Source organism: Ictidomys tridecemlineatus, chromosome 5 (genome assembly GCF_052094955.1).
Source record: "Ictidomys tridecemlineatus isolate mIctTri1 chromosome 5, mIctTri1.hap1, whole genome shotgun sequence".
Lineage (NCBI taxonomy): Eukaryota > Metazoa > Chordata > Mammalia > Rodentia > Sciuridae > Ictidomys > Ictidomys tridecemlineatus.
The window spans coordinates 198,987,822-199,008,224 of record NC_135481.1 but is presented as its reverse complement, the minus strand read 5'-3'; the positions used below and the strand labels follow the sequence as shown (position 1 = coordinate 199,008,224).

The window sequence follows — 20,403 nt, the reverse complement described above, 5'->3', positions numbered from 1 at the left end:
CGGCTGGCTCCCGCTCCATGTGGAGAGCTGTGGGAGCACACAGGCCTGCCGGGTGGCTTCCAGAGCACTGTGTCCGGCAGCGGCCAGATCTTGCTGATGCTGGTGGCAGAAGCGCTTACGCTCCCTCTAGGGAACAGCAGCATTCTGGAGGGGCCGGTCCTGGTGGCAACCTAAAGAGGCCAGATGCTGGGTGCCACCAGGGACCGGGCCTGCTCCTCTGAGCCTTCTCATGACCAGAGGACACCTGGCAGGAGGATGCAGGTGCTCGGGCCACCTGCTCCCAACTCCACCTGGAGACGTGCCAGAGTGGAGGTAGTGTGGCTGACACCTCAGACGCCACCCGTCCGTTAAAGATCTCTCCTGTCAGGCGGGGGCATGTGCCTGGAAACCCACCTACCTGGGAGGCTGAGGCAGGAGGGTTGCAAGTTGGAGGCCAACTTAGCGAGACCCTAGGGGTATAGGTCTGTGGTAAAGCACCCCTGGGTTCAATTCCCAGCATCACAAAAACAAAAACAGATCTCCATGTGCCTAAGCCTGTGCACTCGTCACTGAATTCCGCCTTTTCGGTCAGGAGCACCTCAGGCCTTGAGGGCTGCAGGGGGAGTCTGTCCCCTTTCCCCCAGGGCCTGAGACACCAGCTGCTTTCAGGGTGCCAGCTGCGTAAGTCTGCACTCCCAGGCAGAGGGGGACCAGAAACATCTCCTACGTCCTGAGGAGCACGAGACCAGACAGGGGCATTCCACGGGTGTGCATGGTGGTTTTGAAGGTGCCACCGATGACTGATTGCCTTGGCACACAGTTGTCTCTGTCTTGTTTTGGGCAGTCCTAGGGGTTGGACCCAGGGGTGCTCTGCCACTGAGCTACATCCCTAGCCCTTTTTAATTTTTCTTTAAATTTTGAGACAGGGTCTAAGTTGCCCAGGCTGGGGGGGAACTCCTGCTCAGCCTCGGAGCCACTGGGGTGACAGGCAGGGACTCCATGCCCGGTTCACACCTATCTTTCCTATTGCCTTCCTACCCTTCCCCTCTGGCTTTTGACTTAGGCACGTGCTCAGAGGGACTGGGAGTGGGGTTGTCTGTGTGGCTGAGGAGGCCCTGCAGTGCCAAGAGCTGGCCTTGGAGGGGTTGGGAGACGCAGCCGGCTGCAGTGTTCTCTCAGGAAGAAAGAGATGGAGCCCTGGTAAGATACCGCGGGGCTTCTCACAGCAGTCATCCAAACATGCCTCAGAGCAGTACCCTTCCACCTTCTTGGCTTTCTGAGCCCAGGCATGACCATGGCCTGGAAAAGCAAGCAGCCTCCACCAGAGGCACCCAGAGTGCCCTGTTCTAGGCACCCAGCAATCTGGACTCCTCTCCTGGAATGTGGTCAAGGCCACTGTGCCCTGGATGCACCTAAAGTCACCAAGTATCTCTGCTGGGCTCTGAAGGGGTGCTCTACAGATGGGGCCCAAGGCTGGAGCGTGGCCTTGTGTGCACAAGGCCCCAGAGGATGATGGGGAGGACACAACACCCTCACTCCCAGTTTCCAGAGCTACAAACCAAGCTTCCAAACCTGCGTTGGCTTTTAAAAGAGTTTTAATAGTAAAGGTGTCTCTGAAGCCTGGGCACACGAGGGCGCCACCTCTGCTCAGAGGGCCTGACTCGGTGACCTGCACTCATGCATGGCCAGGTGTGTACCGTGCAGGGGCGTGTGCACACACAGCAAAGAGCTCCTTGTGACCCATGGTGCCGACACTTCCACATGAAGGAACTGTCCCTGACAGAGGGATGTGGAGATGGACACACCTGCTGTGGTTAAAGGACTTTAATGACACAGGAAAGCAGGTCCTGCCTCTAACCCTCAGGCACAACCCAATGCGACTCACTTACACTGCAACATGCATGCTGGGAACACGGGGACACGAGACTGCTGTGGGCACGGGGAGGTGGCGAGGAACGAGCCCTCAGAGGTGTGGGTGAGGGCACGGTGCCCGTCGGGCCTCGGGAGCACTGTGGCCAGAGGAGCTCACCCTCACAGCAGCACCCCTGGCCGCCTCGGCTCAGAGGCTCGTTGGGACGGTCCAAATGGGGAGAGGAGCGCATTTCTGCTTTTCAGCAAAACACCATTCAAGTAGCTTTAACTTAAATATTTTAAAATTAATCTTTACGTTTCTCAAGATTGGTAAAAAATACAGACTCTGACAGCTTTCATGTCACTGGCCTGGCCACGCGGGGAGCCTCCACTCCCCTTGCTGTGATCCTGATGGCAGTCCCCGGCCTCCTGGTTGCTTTCAAGATCCACCTGTCCCTCTTTTCAGAGGAGCACACCACCCCCCTTAGCTACCGATGCTGTGACCGAGCGAGTGTGGCAAGCCCAGCCAGCCTCACTCGGTCCCCGATGGGAAGGCAGGGTTTCCTTCTGAGGCCCCGGGTGGCGCTCTGTGAGGAACTGCCACAGCCAAGTGGGTCAGATCCTTGGTCAGGGATGAGGTCACCTCCACCACCTTGGCCAGAGAAGCTGGGCTCTGCCGGGGCAATACCAGAGCGCCACTCGGGGTCCGGCGTGCAGGCCTCTGTGCTGGTCCTCCAGGCCCTCAGTAGATGTCGGGGCAGTCCGAGAAGTTCCGCTCGAAGTAGTCCCCTGCGTAGAGCCAGTCGGGAGTGCCCGTGTGGGGGTTGTCGCCCGGGCGGAACCACCTGTGGAGCACAGAGGGGTGGTTGCAGGGCCCGGCCACCACCTCTGCCCCCGACAGCAGCCCAGGGGACTGCGGCTCAGGAAAGCACCTGCCACTGAGTTCCCCATGTCACCCTCGTTCCCCAACAAAACCACCAGGATCTACCTCACTTAAAGCCCCCCCCAGCAGGCCATCCCCAGAGAGTGGCCCTGGAGCAGAGAGGTGGTGCTCCGCAGGCACAGCGCCCTGGCCTTGGGCTAGCGTGTCTGCCACGCGGGGCAGGGCGAGCTCTGAGGGAGCTCACGGAATACAGGGTGCTGTGTTCCAAGGACAAAGTCACCATTATTCTCACAACAAAGGTTTTTATATTCTTAAAAACAAGAAAGGAGGGCTACGTTCAACTGTTCTTTCCTGGAGCAAGGCAAATTCAAAAATAAAGACAGTAAACTAAATTGGATGCCTCAGCATCAAGAATGGGCTTCAAAAACCCCAACCTCATTGTTAAGGGGCCTTGAAAACAAGGAATGGAGCCTGTGGGCTCAGTGGCCACACCTGTCATCCCTGCTACCAGAGGCCTGAGGCAGGAAGATGCAAGTTCCAGGCCAGGCTCAGCAACTTAGGGAAACCCTGCCTTAAAATTTTAAAAATTAAGGTCTAGGGATACAGCTCAGTAGTAGAACTCCCAGGCCTCCATACTGAAAAGAAAGGAAAAAAGAATGGCACCCAGTGGTGGCGCCTGTGGCCAAGGTCCTAGGGAGGTGGAGGCTGGCCACCCAGGGAGCCCCTGTCCCAGAAAACAAGAAGCCTGGTGAGAAGTACCTGCTCCCAGGTCCAAGGGTGTCTGCAAGGACTGAGACTTCCACACGCACTGTGCTTAGTCTCCCTGTGCTCAGTCACCATGCACCTGAGTCCTCAGGGGACAGGCCCCATTCATGCCAGGACCACCACAGGGGGAAGCAAGGTGACAGCTCTCTGTACCCTGTGCAAAAGATCCCTGGGCTCCACCCAGTCGGCACAGCAGAGGGGCCACGGCAGGCTGCGTGCCTCATGTCCACAGCTCTCCGAAGGACCTGGGCTTTGGTCTGGAGCTGAGCTGCAGGCCACAGTGGGGCGTGGCCTCTGCCAGCCTTGCCATGGGTGCCAATGTAGAGCGTCACCAACCCTCACGGACCCTTTTGCTTCAGTGAGTGGCCGACTTTGAGCTACGTTTTATCCTTAAATTGGCCACATTTGACAAGAGTGCTGTGTGAGGCTATGAAGCAGGTCAGCCAGGTGACCTGGCCTTCGTGCACAGCCTGCCCCAGTGGGTGACTACAGGTTGGTGTGCCACCCAGCGGCTCAGGCCGTCACCTACGTGTCGAGACCAGCACAGTCAGGGGGGTGGGGTCACTGCCTTTATGCGCCATGGAATCACTACAGCTCACCACCAGGTGTACAGGGCCGAGGGCCCTAGGAGTGTGCGGGCCCTCCTCCGGCCCCCTCACCTGGTCCGCCACTCGGCCTCTTCTTTGGCACGCTCCTTGCGGGCCTCCCTCTGCTTCTCTTCCAGCCGCTCCTTCTCCTGGCTGGCCAGATCTAGTCCAAGCAAACGGATCTGGCTAAGGGTTACGCTGGCTCAAACCTTCCTGAAGATGCCAGAAACTTCTGCCCGGCCTTGGGAGGACCCCTCCCAGGTGGCTGCCTCCACCCGCCTGTTACAGTGTGTGGGGAACGGAACACAGAGCCGCCCAAGCAGGAGAGCAGGTGCTGGCGGCCATCAGCCCCCACAAAGCGTGCACATCCTGAGCCCAGGGCATGGCTGCCTGCTCTAGACAGGGATGGAAGTGGCCCCTGCAGCACCCTTATGGGGTGGGTTCTCTGCTGAAGCACCAGGATGACAGCAAAGCCCAGGCGCCTGCTGGACAGGTGTCCCCCTGGGAGTCCTGCTGTCACCCGGCCTGCACTGGGGGGCAGGGAGCAAGTGTGGGGTCAGGTGGAAACCTGAGGCCTGCCTGGCACAGCGAGGGGGTGGCAGGGGCCGCTTGGGGGCTCCCCGTCAAGGCTCAGCTGAGGGAAGAGCACAGACGGACCATGCGGGTGGCCTGCGTGGACATGGAATGAACTCAGACCACCCCGCATCCACCCACACCAGCACTGTGAGCCCAGCCAGCACATACCCATGTTGCCGTTCTCCATGCCGCGGATGTCGGGGCGCAGGCGGCAATCTGTGGGTGGCAGGGTCTTCTCCATGCCGGACTCCAGCTCGTTGAGGCTCACAGTGAAGCTGGTGAAGTTGTACATCTGTGGGAGCGCGGCGGCACGCAGTCAGCGCCACAGTTGGTCAGAGCCACAGGCACTCTGGACCCGCTGCCAGCAGCCACACAGCACCCGCTCTCTAAATGTCCTGCCAGCCCGCACTCCGAGGCCCGCCACCCTGTGACCACCCATGCCCAGGGCCGCAGGCTGACTCCCAGCATGGACAACGGTGTGTCGACAACCGCAAGCTCTGCTCAGCAGAGGCCAGACTGCCGTCCACTGCACGCACTGCACCCCTGCACTCGCCCCTCCGGGTTGGATCCTGGTTCCCTCCTGGCCTCCTCTTCTCTTCCTGTCACATCCAGCAAATGGCTCGAGGGCCACAGGAATGCGAATCCCCTCTGAAACAACTCCCAGGGTGCCCACGTCACTCAGCAAAAGCTAGGGTGGTCAGAATCCCCTGCATCCTGCCCATACGGGCCCCGGGCCTGTGGCCCTCTTGCACACTCTGCTCCTGGCCATCCCCTCTGCCTCCCTCCTGCAGCCTCTCTGCTGTGCCCTGTTTCCCTGGTACTTCTAATGGGCCATGTGGTTCCCAGCCAAGTGTCCACTGCCCGCCACCAGACTGTTCTTCTTAAGTCTTCTCCCAGAACCCTGAGCCCATTGGCAGGCAGGAAGCACCCGACCAGCACTACTGAACAAAGGATGAGGGAGTGAGTGTTGTTCTTGGGGCTGGGGATATAGCTCAGTGGTAGAGTGCCTGCTTTGCATGCATGAGGCCCTGGTTCGATCCACAATACCAAACAAACAAAAAAAGAGGCTGGCCTGGAACTTGTGATCCTCCTGCCTCAGCCTCCCAAGTTGCTGAGATTACAGGTGCACCAATTATTATTCTTAAAGAATTTCCCTCTGAAACAAACTATTTCTCTAAAACATCACTGAAAACAGTGCTGCTGAGCTGGCCATCCCGCCCAGCCCAGCAGCTGTGGCTGTGGAGAGGGGCCGTGCTCCCCATCCTCTCTACAGAGCTGGAGATTGCACTGGGGGCCTGCGCTGCTCTGCCAGCACCCTGCCACCAGGCTACGGCCCCGGTCTCCCTTTTCTTATTTTACACACCCTGTTACGTGTGCAGGCCACAATACCCCCACAGAAGTCGCTAAATAGCACACAGACTTCATGCCTATATAATTTATAATAGATATGAAGTAACATAGTGTGCTATGTGTTTTTTGGCTTGTTATATGTAGCAGTATGGTTTATTACGGAATAAATCCTAAGTGAGGTTTTCAAGGGTAAACGCCACAGTGCCCTGAGCATCTGCACAGGTGAGGGACTACACCTGGTGGTGCACACCTGCACTGTAGCTGCCAGGAGCTGGGGCAGAGGTCCCTACACCCAGGGATTCAAGGCTAGCCTAAGCAACACAGCGAGACTCTGTCTCAAAGACGGGTCAGCAAAACAGACTCTACAGAGAAGCTTGGATCCCTGCCCTCCGTGTGTATGTGTGTGTGGGGGGGTGCTAGGGACAGAACCCAGGGCCTTGTGCATGTGAGGCCAGCACTCTACCAACTGAGCTCTATCCCCAGCCCGGGAGCCCCCTTTTTCTCTTAGCTGTAGGTGGACACAATACCTTTGTTTTATTCGTTTACTTTTATGTGGTGCTGAGGATGGGACCCAGGGCCTCACACTTGCTCAGCAAGCTCTGTACCACTGAGCCCCAGCCCTAGCCCTGGAGTCCCTTTTTGAAGAAAGGCAGTCACTGCGGACCTCAGAGGGTAGGTGGAGCATCTGCTTGGTGGAGGAACTGGCCTGGGCAGCCGGAGCCTCCGCACTGTGAGCTGTTGGGAAGACGCAGCGCTGCCAGGCCGCCAGATACCAGGTCTCTCGGGAGCTCTGCAGTGGGGAGGCCCTTGGCTGCATCATGGGCACCTGCTAGGGTGGCCGCTGAGAAGGCCAGCTGTGGAAATGGTGCAGTGGTATGATGGGGCTCCCTGACCCAGGGACAGCCAGCTGAAGCTCCAGGCAGGAAGGCACGGACGCTGGGCAGGGGAGGATGAGGCAGCAGCTGACTAGGCAGTGGGCAGGCTGGACCTAGAGGAGGCTGCAAGGCACAAGGCACAAGGCACAGACCTGGGCTGAGTTGGGGGGCCGGCTGTTGACCCTCCAGAGCAGCCTGCTGCCGGGAATGACTGACACGGTCTCCTGGGCCATGGGCACGTCATCAGCTGCGTCCCCAGCCACCTCGCTGGCGATCTCAGGTCCGACGTCCTGCAACACAGGACCCCTCAGAAGAGCCTCCCAGACACTTGAGACCTGTTCCCAAGCCCCCAGGAAAAACAAGGGTCAATTTTTTTCTTTTCTTTTTTAACTAAGAAGAAAATCAAGCTGGGCATCATGATGCATGTCTATAATCCCAACTACTAGGGAGGCTGAGGCAGGAGGATCACAAGTTTGAGACCAGCCCCAGCAACTCAGCAAGACCCTATTTCAAAATAAAATGAAAACAGGGTTGGAGGTGTAGCTCAATGATACAGCACCCCTGGATTCAATTTCCAGTTTAAAAAAAAAAAAAATATATATATATATATATATATATATATAAATGATTTAATTTTTTTTTAGTTGTAAATGGACACAATACCTTTATTTTGTTTACTTATTTTTATGTGGTGCTGAGGATCAAACCCAGTGCCTCACATGTGCGAGGCAAGTGCTCTACGGCTGAGCTACCCCAGCCCCTATATTTTTAAGTCAAATTGTCTCCCTAGTTGGTGACACCGCCCACCCTCCAGCTTATGAAGAGGACTCGGGCTCCTGCTCTCTGCAGGGCCAGCACACTGGGCTTTTCCTCCTCCTGCAGAGAAGACAGGCAGGGTGGCAGCAGGTGTGCTGTGCCCTCCTCTGCGTGGGAGCTAGACCCTGTGGGGGCCACCTGCCTAGCAGGGGACTTGCCACACCAGGGCCAGGGCTTCCCTAGGTGCTGCTGCTGCCCTCCGGCAGGAAGCTTCCCCAAGGCTGAGCTCATGGTGGCTGGGCAGCTCGAGGTTGAGCCCCAGGGCCCATCCCTCCTTGGGAGAGACACTGCTACGCTGTCTTCAGAGCCCGTGGGTCCTAGGTGGAGAGGACAGTGGTCACTGGATGCAGCTGTGGACCCACTTACACCCAGTGGTCAGCACTCGGGAGACTCCCATTCCAGGTCACTCAGAGCTGTGCAAAGCTGGTGAAAGCACCCCATGACCCCACCAAGGAGACTTCCCACTCCCAGTCTACAGCCGGCTGAACCAGGGTGCTCTACACCACGCTACATCCCAGCCCTTTTTCGGAGACTGGGTCTCAGTTGCTGAGGCTGGCCTGGAACTTGCAATCCTGTTTCAGCTTCACAAGTTGCTAGGACTACAGATGTGCACCACCGTGCTCAGCCCAAACCTATGTGAAATTTTCTTTTCTTTCTTTTTTTTTTTTTTTAAATACAAGAGAGTTATTAGGGGAGCTGGGATTGTGGCTCAGAGGTAGAGTGCTTGCCTAACATGCGTGAGGCACTGGGTTCGATCCTCAGCACCACATAAATATAAAATAAAGATATTGTGTGCACCTATTACTAAAAAATAAATATTAAAAAAAGAATTCAGGAGATATTAAAAAAAAAGAAAGAAGGAGAGTTATTAGAAAAGATGTGTAGCACCATGCATGAATATCATAACATGAAAACACTCGGACTCCTGGAAGGGGCTGAGGAGGGTCAACATTTTTGTGAAATAAATACTGAAGATCTTGAGTTGGGCACATGGGTTCACATCTAGGAAACACACCATCCCTTCTGTACTATATGTCTGTTTTTTTTTTTTTTTTAGCATTTATTTTTTGTTGTTGTTTCAGCTGGACACAACACCTTTATTTTATTTATTTATTTCTATGTGGTGCTGAGCCCAGTGTGGCTGGCCCTGCAGAGATAAACCCAGCGCCTCGCACATGCTAGGTGAGCGCTCTACCGCTGAGCCCCAGCCCCAGCCCCAGCCCCTCAGGTCTGGTTTGAAGCTCAGGAGTAACCTGTCTTAATATCACTGAATTCACAAGCTCTGGGAAATCCTTGGCAATACTATGACTGCTGAACAGATCACCTGGTTCCCAGGATGGGAGAAGCAGACACGTGGCTCATTTGGCTTTTCACACAGGCCTAGGGGATGTACTTGAGCAGGACCCCAAACCCAGAGCTCCCAAAGACACGGGCTTGCATGAGGTTCCAGGGCTGCTCCAGCCAGGGGGGCAACTGCAAGCCATGGTTTAGGAGAGCAGCCGTGACACCACAGGACACAGGAGACCCCACTGCCCAGAGCCCAGACAGACAAGCATCTCAACAGATGCCACACACTGTCTCTCCTGGCTGCGGCCAGGAAGGCACCACAACCCCCCAGGCAAGCAGAGGGCGAGGCTGACCCCAGAGCTCCAAGGAACAGCACGGCCCTTGCCACAGGCTCCACCCGCCCAGAGTCTTCCCAGAGAGCCACTCACCAGCCTGGCCTTCCTGTGGTGGTCCCCTCTCCTCTCCTGCTTCTTGAAGGACTCATAGGAACTGGGGTCGATGCCCCACAAGCACTCGGTCCACTTGCCGTAGATCATGAAGAGCTTCTTTTTGCTGTAGCAAAGGGGTGGGAGCTTGGTCAGGGCAGCCAGCAGCCACTCTGCGAGCACAGCTCCCTGCCTTTGCCCGTGGGGAACGTCCCCTTCTGGCATGTGCTCTAAACTGGGGGACACCACTGGGTATAAATGCAAAGACGAAGACGGACTTTTAGGACACCGCTCATGTCACTTGAGAAGGACTCCTCCTAACCCTGATGCACCAAAGCAGAAAAGAGGGGAAGCCACAGAAGGCTAAAGGGGCCTCAGGCTGTAGGAGGCGGCAGACGCACACTTCTCCAAGGGCAGAGCTGTAGGTACCTGTCTCTTTCTTTTTGCTGTGGGGATGGAACCTAGGACCTCACACACGTCAGATAAGTGCTCTACCGCTGAGCCACATTCCCGGGCCCTAGAGTCATTTTCCAAACACACTGGACATTCGCATGCCTGTGGACCTTCCACTGACCACACCAACAGCACTTGCTTCTTCCGTGGCCACTGCCCGTCAGTCTCACCTCATGACAACCCTGGGGGCTCTCGGATGCTGGACCCTTCCTCTGCCTGGGAGGAGCATGTGCTGGCTGTGCTGAGTCCATCCCTAGTGGAGCAGGCCTGTCTCAGGGGCACCTGCAGAGCCAGCCTCAGACAGCTTCCCATCTCTAGAGGAATTGTCCTCAGGTTTAGGATGGCTTTCTGATTTGGATCCTAAAGGTCTCCAAAAAGCTCATGTGTCAAAGGCTTGGTCCCCAGTGCAGAGGTAGGGCCTTTAGGAGGTCACTGGATCATGAGGGCACTCACCCCATCAAGGGATTAACCCACCAATGACGTCATGGTTTCATGGGCTGTTGGCCAGTGTGGAGACTATCAGAGGTGAGGAAGCAGGTCACTGGGGGCATGTCCTTGAAGGGTGTGTCTGTCTCCTCTCCCCTCTCCCACCTCCTGGCCACCAGCTTTTCTCTGCTGGGCCCTTCCACCACAGGCCCAGAAGCAACTGGGTCAAGCAACCATGGACTAACGTGAAATCAGGGCTGGGGATGTGGCTCAAGCGGTAGCGCGCTCGCCTGGCATGCGTGCGGCCCGGGTTCGATCCTCAGCACCACATACAAACAAAGATGTTATGTCTGCCAAATACTAAAAAATAAATATTAAAAAAACAAAACAAAACGTGAAATCAGTAGCCAAATCGTCTCCTGTTCAAGTGGTTTCCTCAAGTATTTCACCACAGCCACAGGAAGCCAGCCCACAGATGGAAAGCCTGGGGCCAGGCCCACTGTACTCGCTCAGCACCACAGGTGCCAGCCCCAGCCTGGCAGCCCACAGCCCCACAGACACAGCAGCCTCAGGCACCTCCACAGGAGACTGCCCGCAGTGCTGGCCACTAAGATCCGCCCCGCGGGGCCGCTGTCCTCTAAAGTCCACGTGCTGGGTCCTGCCATGCGCCAGGGGAAACACTGTCCGTCTCAAGTGTGACGGCATTTTACAGGCAGGTGAAACAGGTAAATTCTGGTACTCGGAGAAGGTGGAGCAAAACTACTGTTTTAAGTTGGAAACTAGAGTTTAGGAGCTAGAAGTAATCTCTTGACATTATATGGCCCTAATTCCTTGCTAAAAAAAATAAAAAACAAACTGATAAATTTGAAATCCAACACCTAAAGAAATTAACACAGAGTGGGTTAAAAAATCATGAAAAATCTGTCATAACACCACCAACCATTTGTCTGCTTGCAAAAACTTGTCGAAGTCCCTGGTGTAGAGTGGAATGAACCAGGCCTTGCCAACAGCACCACACAGGCTACCACCCATCCGCCTGGGGCCTGGCACAGCTGCAGCAGGGAAGGGACACTGGGTCAAAGTCTGAACCGCAGCTCGGCTCGCAAAACTGCACTTCTCTCCTGAGAAAAAGCTCTCATTTCTCAGGCCAACTGGATATTTTTCCTTCTGGAAGGGAATGGGCTCCACTCTCCAGTCACCAGAAGCTGCTCCCAAGATGGTCTTGATATGGGCTGGGTGGGGCTCAGTGGTGGAGCACCTGCCTGGCACTCGGGAGGCACTGGGTTTGAGTTTCAGCATCGCATATGAATAAATAAATGAAATAAAGGTCCATGGACAACTAAAAAAAACTGTCTTTATTTTCTCTTCCTGAACAAAGCGTCTGCTGTGACAGGCGCCTGGGTGGGGCGCGTGCGGCCACTGGCGCCCACTCACGTCACAGCGCCAGCCTCGCAGGCTCACTGTTTTTTCTAGGAGCTGGACTAAGCCCAGGGCCTGTGCGTGTGAGGCAAGCGCTCCACCAACGAGCTGCATCCCAGCCCCCAGACCTACTTTTTGTCTTGAATGTGCCCTTCCACTCTGTGAAGCTCCTTCCCAAACAGTCCGCATGGCCTGAAGTTCAGCACACACTTGTCGCCGGTCCTGTGGGAAACAAGCACGGGCAGGTGTTCACGACGTGGGAAGTCCTGAAAGGCCAGCCTGCGACACAGCAGGGCTGGAGGCCGGGCCGGGAGGACGATCAGTGCCACAAGAGTCCCAGGCACAGAAAGAGATACCTCAACTTTGGGGTGAAGACTGTGTGATCTAGTAAATCTACTAAAATGTCACTTAAGTGCTCATTTCAACTTAGTGAATTTTATGATTAGAAATTATATCTCATACTTAAAAAAACAATGAGTCATGAGTTCCCAGCATAAGGTATTACAGCCTGGATACTGGGTGATGCCAGGTGGTCACTTGTTTTTCCCAATAATGACACCATTCTTCAGTTTAAAATTTCAAATAAATGAACCACTCAACCAATGTGGCACACTCGCCCTGACCTCAGCACTGGCCGGGACCAACCCAGCCAGCCAGGGCAGGGGCCCCTTAAGATGACTGACGGAAGGTGGCTGGGCAGGGCCTGGGCGTCACCTGTGGTTCAGGATCTCCACTGTCCCGTACTGCTCTATCCACAGCTTCCCGATGATGACATTGTGCACACAGCAGGTGGGATTGGTCCAGGTATAGGCTTCACCATGTCTGAAACACAGAAGAGAGCATCAGCGATGCACGGGCCTGTGTGACCTGAACGCCAGACCAGACATCCAGAGCGTGACGCCAAGCCTGCCAAGAGCCGCCCAGGGCTTTGAAGTCTCTGCAGTGCAGCCCGTAAGCTCAGTGTCCTGGTGGAATTTATTTCTTCTTTCCTTTGTAGCATCAACAAAGCTTTCTACTTAAATGTCAAGACAAGTTAATAAGCAATAAAAGAAGACTGAGACAAGAGAAATGGCTTTCCTGTGAAGTTGTCAACAGAAAACCATTTCACAGACACACCATGGTAATGCAGTCCTGAGGAGCCCCGGCCTGCGGGAGGTGCACCCAGCCAGGCAGGGACACAGGGAGCGGGCATGCTGTCCACTCCTTCCCTTTGACTCTTCCTCCTCCCAAGCAGCCCTTCCCAGGAGAGACCCCCACGTGTGATGTGGCTGACGGCTGCAGCACAGAGCAGCAACAAAGAGCTGACGGGGCCAGACCAGCTCAGGGCAGGACAGTGCACCACACCTGCACAGAGCCCCCGGAATTTCCTGGGGGACCTGAACGCACTGACCCAAAGGGCCTGCCACTTTTCAATTCTGTGCACCTCACCCCCAAAAGAAAACAACACATGAAGCAGCTCTGGCAGCCGAAATTTACAACAGGGACTGCCTGCAGGGCCTGGTGGCCACATTCTGGGGGCGGCAGTGGGTGTCAGTCCCCTCCAGGTCCTCAGTGCATGATATGGAAAGCAGCTAGGTGGGCCAATGGCAGGAACTGCACTGGGCGCGTGCTTGGAGCAGCTGCCGTCAGCAAGACCATCTCAGAGGACTGGCCGCCAAGGAGGGCCTGTCTTCAGTGGGCCTCGAGCTCCAGGGTGAGCTGGAGGCTTGCTGCCCTCTGGCACCCTGGTGGGCGCTGGACTAGAGGAGGGCAGCTGCTTTGCGCTGTGACTTCCTTCCAGGGAGGGCCTTTCCTGGGTCTTTTCCAGATGGAGGCAGGAGACCTCTCAGGCCCTCCACCAGTCCTCACCGCCACACTCGCCCCTATGCGTACAGGCAGTGGCTGCCGCAGTCTATGTTGAGACGCATGGCACACGGGGGCTGGGGCTACAGGGGCCTTTCATGGCTGCTCTCTCCCCAGGACCCCCTGATAGGCCAGCGCCATGCCTAGGCAGCCCTGGGAGGAGTTCCTGACCAGGAACAAAGTCCCTGCCAATTTGGGAGCAGGCGCTGGCCAGGCTGGCTCAGGTGCAGCCTGGTGGGTGCTACAGGTGAGGTAAGGAGCTGTGCTGGTCCAGGCTGCCAGGCTGGACGAGAGGACCAAGACAAGGAGTGAGAGAAGCACACTGGTGTGGAAAAGGGCAGTGGACTCCATCGTCCTGGGACACAGCACAGTCCCGACAAACACTGCTGAAGCATCTCCCGTGGGCAGGCTGCCCATCCTGGGAAAGGACCTCCCTGGAAGGAAGTCCCAGTGCGAAGCAGCTGTCTGCTCCTGTTACTCACTTGAGAAGCTCCAGGGTGATGGTCCCCCGGGGCTCCGCCTCCACACTCTTGCCCCAGAACTTCAGCTTCGGGTAGATGGAGCCATGGAACACGAAGTCCTGGCTGAGGCCTTCTGAATAGAAAGCGCTGATGGGAGGGTGGTGACTGACTTGTTCAGATATAAATCTGAACCCTAAATCTTCCCTGGGTTCAGAAATAAGGAGAGGAAGGAAAGGAAGAGAGAGGGAAAGAGTCACATTAGTGACAACAAACCCAACGGAAGGACAGCTCGCCTGTCAGGCTCAGAGCCCTGCAATCCCACTCCCAGCAGGTCCAGCCCTGCTACCTCCAGTCTGGTCTGGCGGAGGTGCTGGGCACTAGGAGCCCCCAGGCTGTGTGTGACAGGCAGCAGAAACACAAAACAGGTGTTTCTCAGAAGGCACAGTTTGCCAGTCAGCCACGGAGTGTCACTCCTGAGCACACCTGGCCAGTTTGCAGAGCAAGCGCTGGTTGGAGGCCTGCCACCCGCCTGCTGCTCGTCCCCAGGGGACGCCTGCGCCTCCCAGCTGCTCCCACTGCAGGCCAGCATGGTCCAGAATACTCGCTTCCTCCCTGCAGACCCCACTGCAGCAGAGCCAGGGCTGACTGTGGCCCCGGAGGGGCATCCTGCCCGGTCTTGTTATGAAGTTCCTGGAACTTCAGTGATGAAATGTCTTGCACCCCAAAATGTTCTTGGCCAGGAAGCAGGGCTTTGAGCAGACTCTCTTATTCAATAAAAATGTCAGTGTTTAATTGTTCCGGAACTGTGGATACACCTACAGTTGTAGTCATTAAAAATTATAAAAGCTAAACCACATAATTACTAAGTTATCTGGAATCAGAATTCCCAATCATTACAGAGGAAGGAAAGGTGAAAAATTAGGTTTTAAAAGGTTGCCTACCAAAGTCTGTAATTTACAAGATGAATACTTGTCTAAGAAAAGAAGGTGTATTTTTAGCCTCACTGAGGGATCTGCGGGATGTGAGCACGGGTGCAGGACGGGGTCTGCACTGATGCTGAGTGGGGCTGCTCGGCCTGCTCGGCCAGCAGAGGCGTGGGGGAGACGCTGCCCAGTGGGGCACGTGTGCTGGGACCTGGAAGAGCTGGTGCTTTCAGGCTGTGAAACTCCGGCTCCACCCAGACGGCACCCAGAAGGCTGGACCCCGTGTGCTGCATCTCGCCTGTCCCTGTTCTTCTCACCCAGAGCTTCTTTCCATGTCCACAACCTCTTCCCTACTCTGGCTCCCCTGCCCAAGGCATTTTAATGACTCCAGCGACCACACCGCCAGCATCTGGAACACAGCCCTGAGCACGTGACTGGGGGCTTGCAGGCCCAGTGACTAGCCGTGGCTGCTCAGGAGGATCTAGAAAGGGAGTTGCTCTCCATGACTTCAAGACGGAAAGATGCCATACGTGCACCTGGCGGGTGGCCCTTCCCTCCTCCCTGCAGCCCCTCTTGCTAGGAACTGGACAGCCTCTGGGGGACGATCCTGCCTCTCCCTGCAGGCCTCTGCATCACCATGCTCTCTGACCACCTCCGCTCTCTTGGAGGCAGTGTGGCCTGGACAGCAGCAGCTCCAGCACTCAGTACTGGCCAACAGCTGATCAAGCCACAAGCTCCTGGGGCGGGGGCTGGGCTGGGGCTCAGTGTGGAGCGCTCGCCTGGCACGTGTGAGACGCTGGGTGTCATCCTCAGCACCACATAAAAATACATACCTAAATAAAGATATTGCGTCTATCTACAACTAAAAGAATATTAAAAACAAACAAACAAACCAAAAAACCCCCACAAACTTCCGATAGTCCCCACAGCAGCAGAGCAAGGGGAAGGCCGAAGCTGAACCCTCCTGAATGGGGTGGGAGCAGAGCGGAGCCTCAACCACTGGCTCCGACACGCCTTCCCAACCATAGCTGCTGCATCTCAGCAGACGCTCAGGAGGGCCTGGGTTGACAGCCGGCCGGCCCCCCAGATGGTCGAGGCCAGTGCTGGCACAGACAGGCAACTGGCCCCAGCCTGAGCAAAGCTCTTCACAAACAAAAGGAAACCTACCAAAATGGTTTCAGCAATGGTTTTTCACGGAGTTATATCTGACTTACATTTTCTACTTTTTTTCAAAGTTGCACATTTTCTAGGAAGAGTATGCTCTTATAGTTAAAAAACAGACTTAATAAAATATCCCAAAGGGTCATCAATTAACTCACACCCCAAATAGGAGGCTAACTGCCTTAGCAGGTTCCGCTTTCCATGGGAAAGAGAACTAAAGCAGGACACAGGGGCTCCCCACTAGCACTGGGGCTCTGGGCAGCACCACCTGCTCGCAGCCTGGCACCCTGCGGCCAACGGCTACAATGCTCGTGGCAGGAACGGCCTGACTGACACCCCGTCCTCCACGTCCTCCCCACCAGGGTAGTCTCACTTGCTAAGCGCACCAAACTCAGAAAAGAGGTCAGTCTCCCTTCCCTCTTTCAGCCTCCCCCTCAGCATCCGGCAGGCACTCACCCGCTCACCCACAGTGCCTGAAGGCAGCAGACTAAGAAGGTCCCTGGACACACAAACAGCCCCACGTCTCAGCTGGGCTGAGGGCACAGTGCTCTGGCACGGCCTCGCACCTGGGTAGTGCCCCAGAGTGGGCATTCTCACAGGGCATAGGACGGTTTCTCATAGCCCGAGGCTGCACAGTGTGGAGAGCTGCCCGGCCAGCCAGCCTCTGGGCTGGAGTCCAGGACCTGTGCCCAGTCTTGGTCTGCACTAGGCACAAGGGCAAGAGTGAAAGGGAGCACGACCTGGAGGGTCCCAGGAGGGCAGGGACTCTGCCTAGAAGGAGCTCCCCAGGCAGGAGTTTCAGCCCACGCAGACGAGGCCTTATCTGCACCCCTCCTGGCCAGGATGCCCAGCCACTCCAGGGCCCGTGTGGCCGGTGGTGGTCAGTGGGGGCTGCATCGTGAACAGCGCCTCCGCAGTTACCCTTCTTTTTGGATTCACCTCTCTCTCTTTCTCCCCTGAGTCGTGGGATTGAACCGGGGTGCAGTACCCACGAACTACACCCCAGCCCTTTCCTTTTGTTTTGAGACAGTATCTTACTACGTGGTCCAGGCTGCCTTCGAACTTGTGGTCCTCCTGCCTCAGCCTCCCGAGTCACCGAATTACATGTTTGTGCCACTGTGTCTGGCTTGGATTTTTCTCTCTTCTAACAGTGTCCCCAAAGTGCTGCTGTAAAATGGCCTGGTTTGCTCATTAGTACCTGGTTTTACCAAGGTTGAAAGCTAGCACTCATCCACGCTTCTCCACAAGCACGCACATCAGGACCAGGTAGCACAGGCTCTTCTACAACCCGCCGCACACGACCCTCTGGTTCGCCCTGGTCTTGCCTCACTAGGGCAGGGCCTTGCCTTGCCACCATAGCACTCTGGGTGTGAAACAGCTTGCCCATAGCATCCCAAACCCTCCAACAGCTCCTCATGAGCCCAGACACCAATGCTGGAGAGAACCAGGCTCGCCTGTCACCCAAGAGCCCAACTTGAGTATTCACGACAGTCCCCCCCCACACACTTTTTTTAATATATTTTTTTAGTTGTCATTGGACCTTTATTTAATTTACTTATATGTGGTGCTGAGAATCGAACCCAGTGCCTCACACAGGCTGGGCAAGCACTCTACCACTGAGCCATGACCCCAGCCTCTTCAGCCCCCTCTTACCTGACCAATTCATATGTCTCTCCCAGGAGAGGGTTGAATGGCTTGCCGGTCCTCTCCCACTGGGAAGCCACGGCCGAGACGGCAAAGGCAGCCACACACTGCGGACAACACATGGCAGGTCAGAGAGACTCAGCTGGAGGGCAGGACTCTTTCAGCCTGCGGCTGCTCACCTTCTGCTAGAAACACTCTTCACGGTTACAAAACTTCCAGGGAAGTGCCATTATCACCCCTCACTTCCTCAAAGTCACGTCAAGGACCGTGCTGCTCTCCACCCCCACAGCTGGGCTCCCTGCAGACACTGGCACAGTCTGCCTCTCACATGATGTACCTGCAAGCGCTCAAGCACACACACCTGTGCCCATGCACACACACAAAACACAGGTGCACAGACACACACGTGCACACATAGGGCAGTGGTGCTATAAGGACCCATGAAGGTGGCACCAGGAAGCTCTCAGGACCAAAGGGCCACTGGAGACACGCTATAGAACAAATGCCATGGCCTCCATGGACCTCCCACCCGTGGACGCCCAGGACTCTGACTCCACGGTGTCATGTGCACCAAGACTGCTGTGGTGCCCACCATACACAACTGCCCACCTGCATCCTCTCTAGGGGCTGGGGCTGGAGGGCGGCCTTGTGAATAAGGTACACGTGCTCCATGTACTCCGTGATCCGCTGGAGGAAACTCAGGGGCTCGTTGAAGGCTATTGGCATTGTGATCTTGGACAGCTCCTGCAAGGGTTAGGGAAGACTGCACGGTTAGCTTCCTGCATGACTTGCCACCTGTGCCGTGAGCCTTGGCTTCCATCAGACCCCAGGTGGAACCTATTGCAACACTTGGAGGTCTTCCTATGCAGTGGCCCTAAATCCCCTCCACTCCCCAGGCCCACAGACCCGCTCCCATCCCACACCACAGTGGTGATGGCAGAGCTGCTCCCAGACTGCTGCCCTCCATGGTCCCTCCCGCCTCTACTTCCAGATGAATGGCGCCAGTGCTGAGCTTCCCACATCATCAAAGATCACTCCTGCTGGTGTACTCGCTAGGCTGAGATGGAGGACTGCCTGAGCCTGGGAGGTCAAGACCCGAACAAGCAGCTCAGAAATGAGACCCTGTCTCAGAAAAAGAATCACCCCCTAGCTTCCATCAGCACCAGGAGGCTGGAGAAAGGCCTTGCTGCCTGCCAGGCCCTTCCACAGTGTGGTCCACCCACACCTTTCAGAGGTGGCCAGGTGTCCCTCGTGCTCCCGGACAGCCCATGCAGAAGTGAGGCTAGGAATGCTGGGGGGACAGGGTGCCCACAGGGGCCACACATGAGCCAGGATTCTAGGAAGGAGATGCTGACAGTGAGGGCTTTCAGGACACACCTGCACACAGCAGGACAGGCTCCTCAGGGGACAACCAGGGTCTGAGTTGGCCAGAGCAGGGACAGGCTGAGGCCTGCAGAGGTTCCAGGGACAAGGATGGGCTGTGGTTCACAAGTGGCCCAAGTGCTCAGAACACCTGGGGCAGGCATCGTGCTTGGCACAGTGCCACCAAGACAGGCCTGTCAAGTGACATCCTGGTAAAGGGCAGGGCTCTGTTTGCAGCCTGGTCCAGGAAGACCCTGCAGGCCAAGCCTAAGCACACAGGGCAGGGACAGACAGGATGTCTGGACAGAGCCAGGACAGCGAGGATGCTCCTCAGGCTGTGGACACTCGTAAACACTGGGAACTTGGGGACACTCAGGAGGGTTGGGCTGGAGTTATGGCAGAGGCCACTCTGGCACACAGGTTAGCTGAGACCACACGAGGGAGCTGCCTGCACACGAAGGCAGGAAGAATAGCAGCTTGCGATGCTGTACTCACCCCCTTAGGAGCAAGTGGAAGAGATCTGAGAGAGCAGGTGAGAAGGGGGAGGACGGAAAGGGGAGGAAACACTGAAGGTCTGCACCCGGCCAGGCTCACGTCCCTGCTACACACCTCAGAACCCGCCCCAGCCAGACCCCAAGGTGCAGGCCAGGGAGGCTGACGGTGACAGGAGAAGGGCAGAGGGCCTAGGCAGGAGAAGGCTGGTCTTGCTCAGGTGGAGGGCGGGGTCATAATCAGGTGGTATCCAGCAAAATCCTACAGGCAGTGTCCTGTAGCCAGCAACCCCATTCCTGGGAATCTGTCCAGTGTCTCAGCAGACCCATGTTCAGGGCCAGTCACCGAGACCTGCTCGATCAACTGAAGACCAAAAGTGCCAGGTATTCAAGAGCAGAGCCATATTCCTTGTGGGGCACGAGGCAGGCACTAGACACCTGGTAGGGCCTTCTGCTGAGTGAGGGCAGAGGTGAGGGCCCAGGGCAGAGGTGCTGTCTCTCTTCCATCACCACCAGGAAGCTAGAGAAAGGCCTTGTCTGCCTGCCAAGGGGCAGAGGTGGGGGACTGGGGCATGTGGGGGCCTGGGGCATGTGAAGCCGCTGGGGGTCTGGGCCCACCGGGGTGTGCAGCATGGGGCACCTTGTGGGCAGGGCCAGCCTACCTGCAGGAATGTGGTCAGAGTCCCCTAGGCTTCATGTGATGTGGGGACTGTCACGTGTGTCACTATGGTGTCTCTGGGCACGGTGCTGGGGTGGAGCCCCCTGACTAAATCTGGGCAGCCATGTAGGAACAGGGGCTGGGCAAGGTGGCCACACCTATCATTCCG

The 20,403-nt window shown here is 56.4% G+C and overlaps 1 protein-coding gene across 5 annotated transcripts in view; it reads right to left on the bottom strand.

Annotated features, from left to right (window-relative positions):
- Positions 1-1,556: 1,556 nt before the first annotated feature.
- Positions 1,557-20,403, bottom strand: part of Osbpl2 (oxysterol binding protein like 2) — a 34,673-nt gene continuing 15,826 nt past the window's right edge. For 4 of the 5 annotated variants that reach the window (XM_078052111.1, XM_078052112.1, XM_078052110.1 and 1 more), the window contains 10 exons: positions 18,333-18,467; positions 17,733-17,830; positions 14,017-14,199; positions 12,407-12,514; positions 11,825-11,914; positions 9,398-9,521; positions 7,019-7,156; positions 4,810-4,933; positions 4,138-4,228; positions 1,557-2,675 (listed from right to left, as the gene is read on the bottom strand). In XM_078052111.1, coding sequence (XP_077908237.1) covers positions 2,573-2,675; positions 4,138-4,228; positions 4,810-4,933; positions 7,019-7,156; positions 9,398-9,521; positions 11,825-11,914; positions 12,407-12,514; positions 14,017-14,199; positions 17,733-17,830; positions 18,333-18,467 — 1,194 coding nt within the window. In that variant the 3' untranslated portion in view covers positions 1,557-2,572. The remainder of the gene's footprint in view (positions 2,676-4,137; positions 4,229-4,809; positions 4,934-7,018; positions 7,157-9,397; positions 9,522-11,824; positions 11,915-12,406; positions 12,515-14,016; positions 14,200-17,732; positions 17,831-18,332; positions 18,468-20,403) is intronic. The other variant, XM_078052113.1, reaches the window with a different exon arrangement.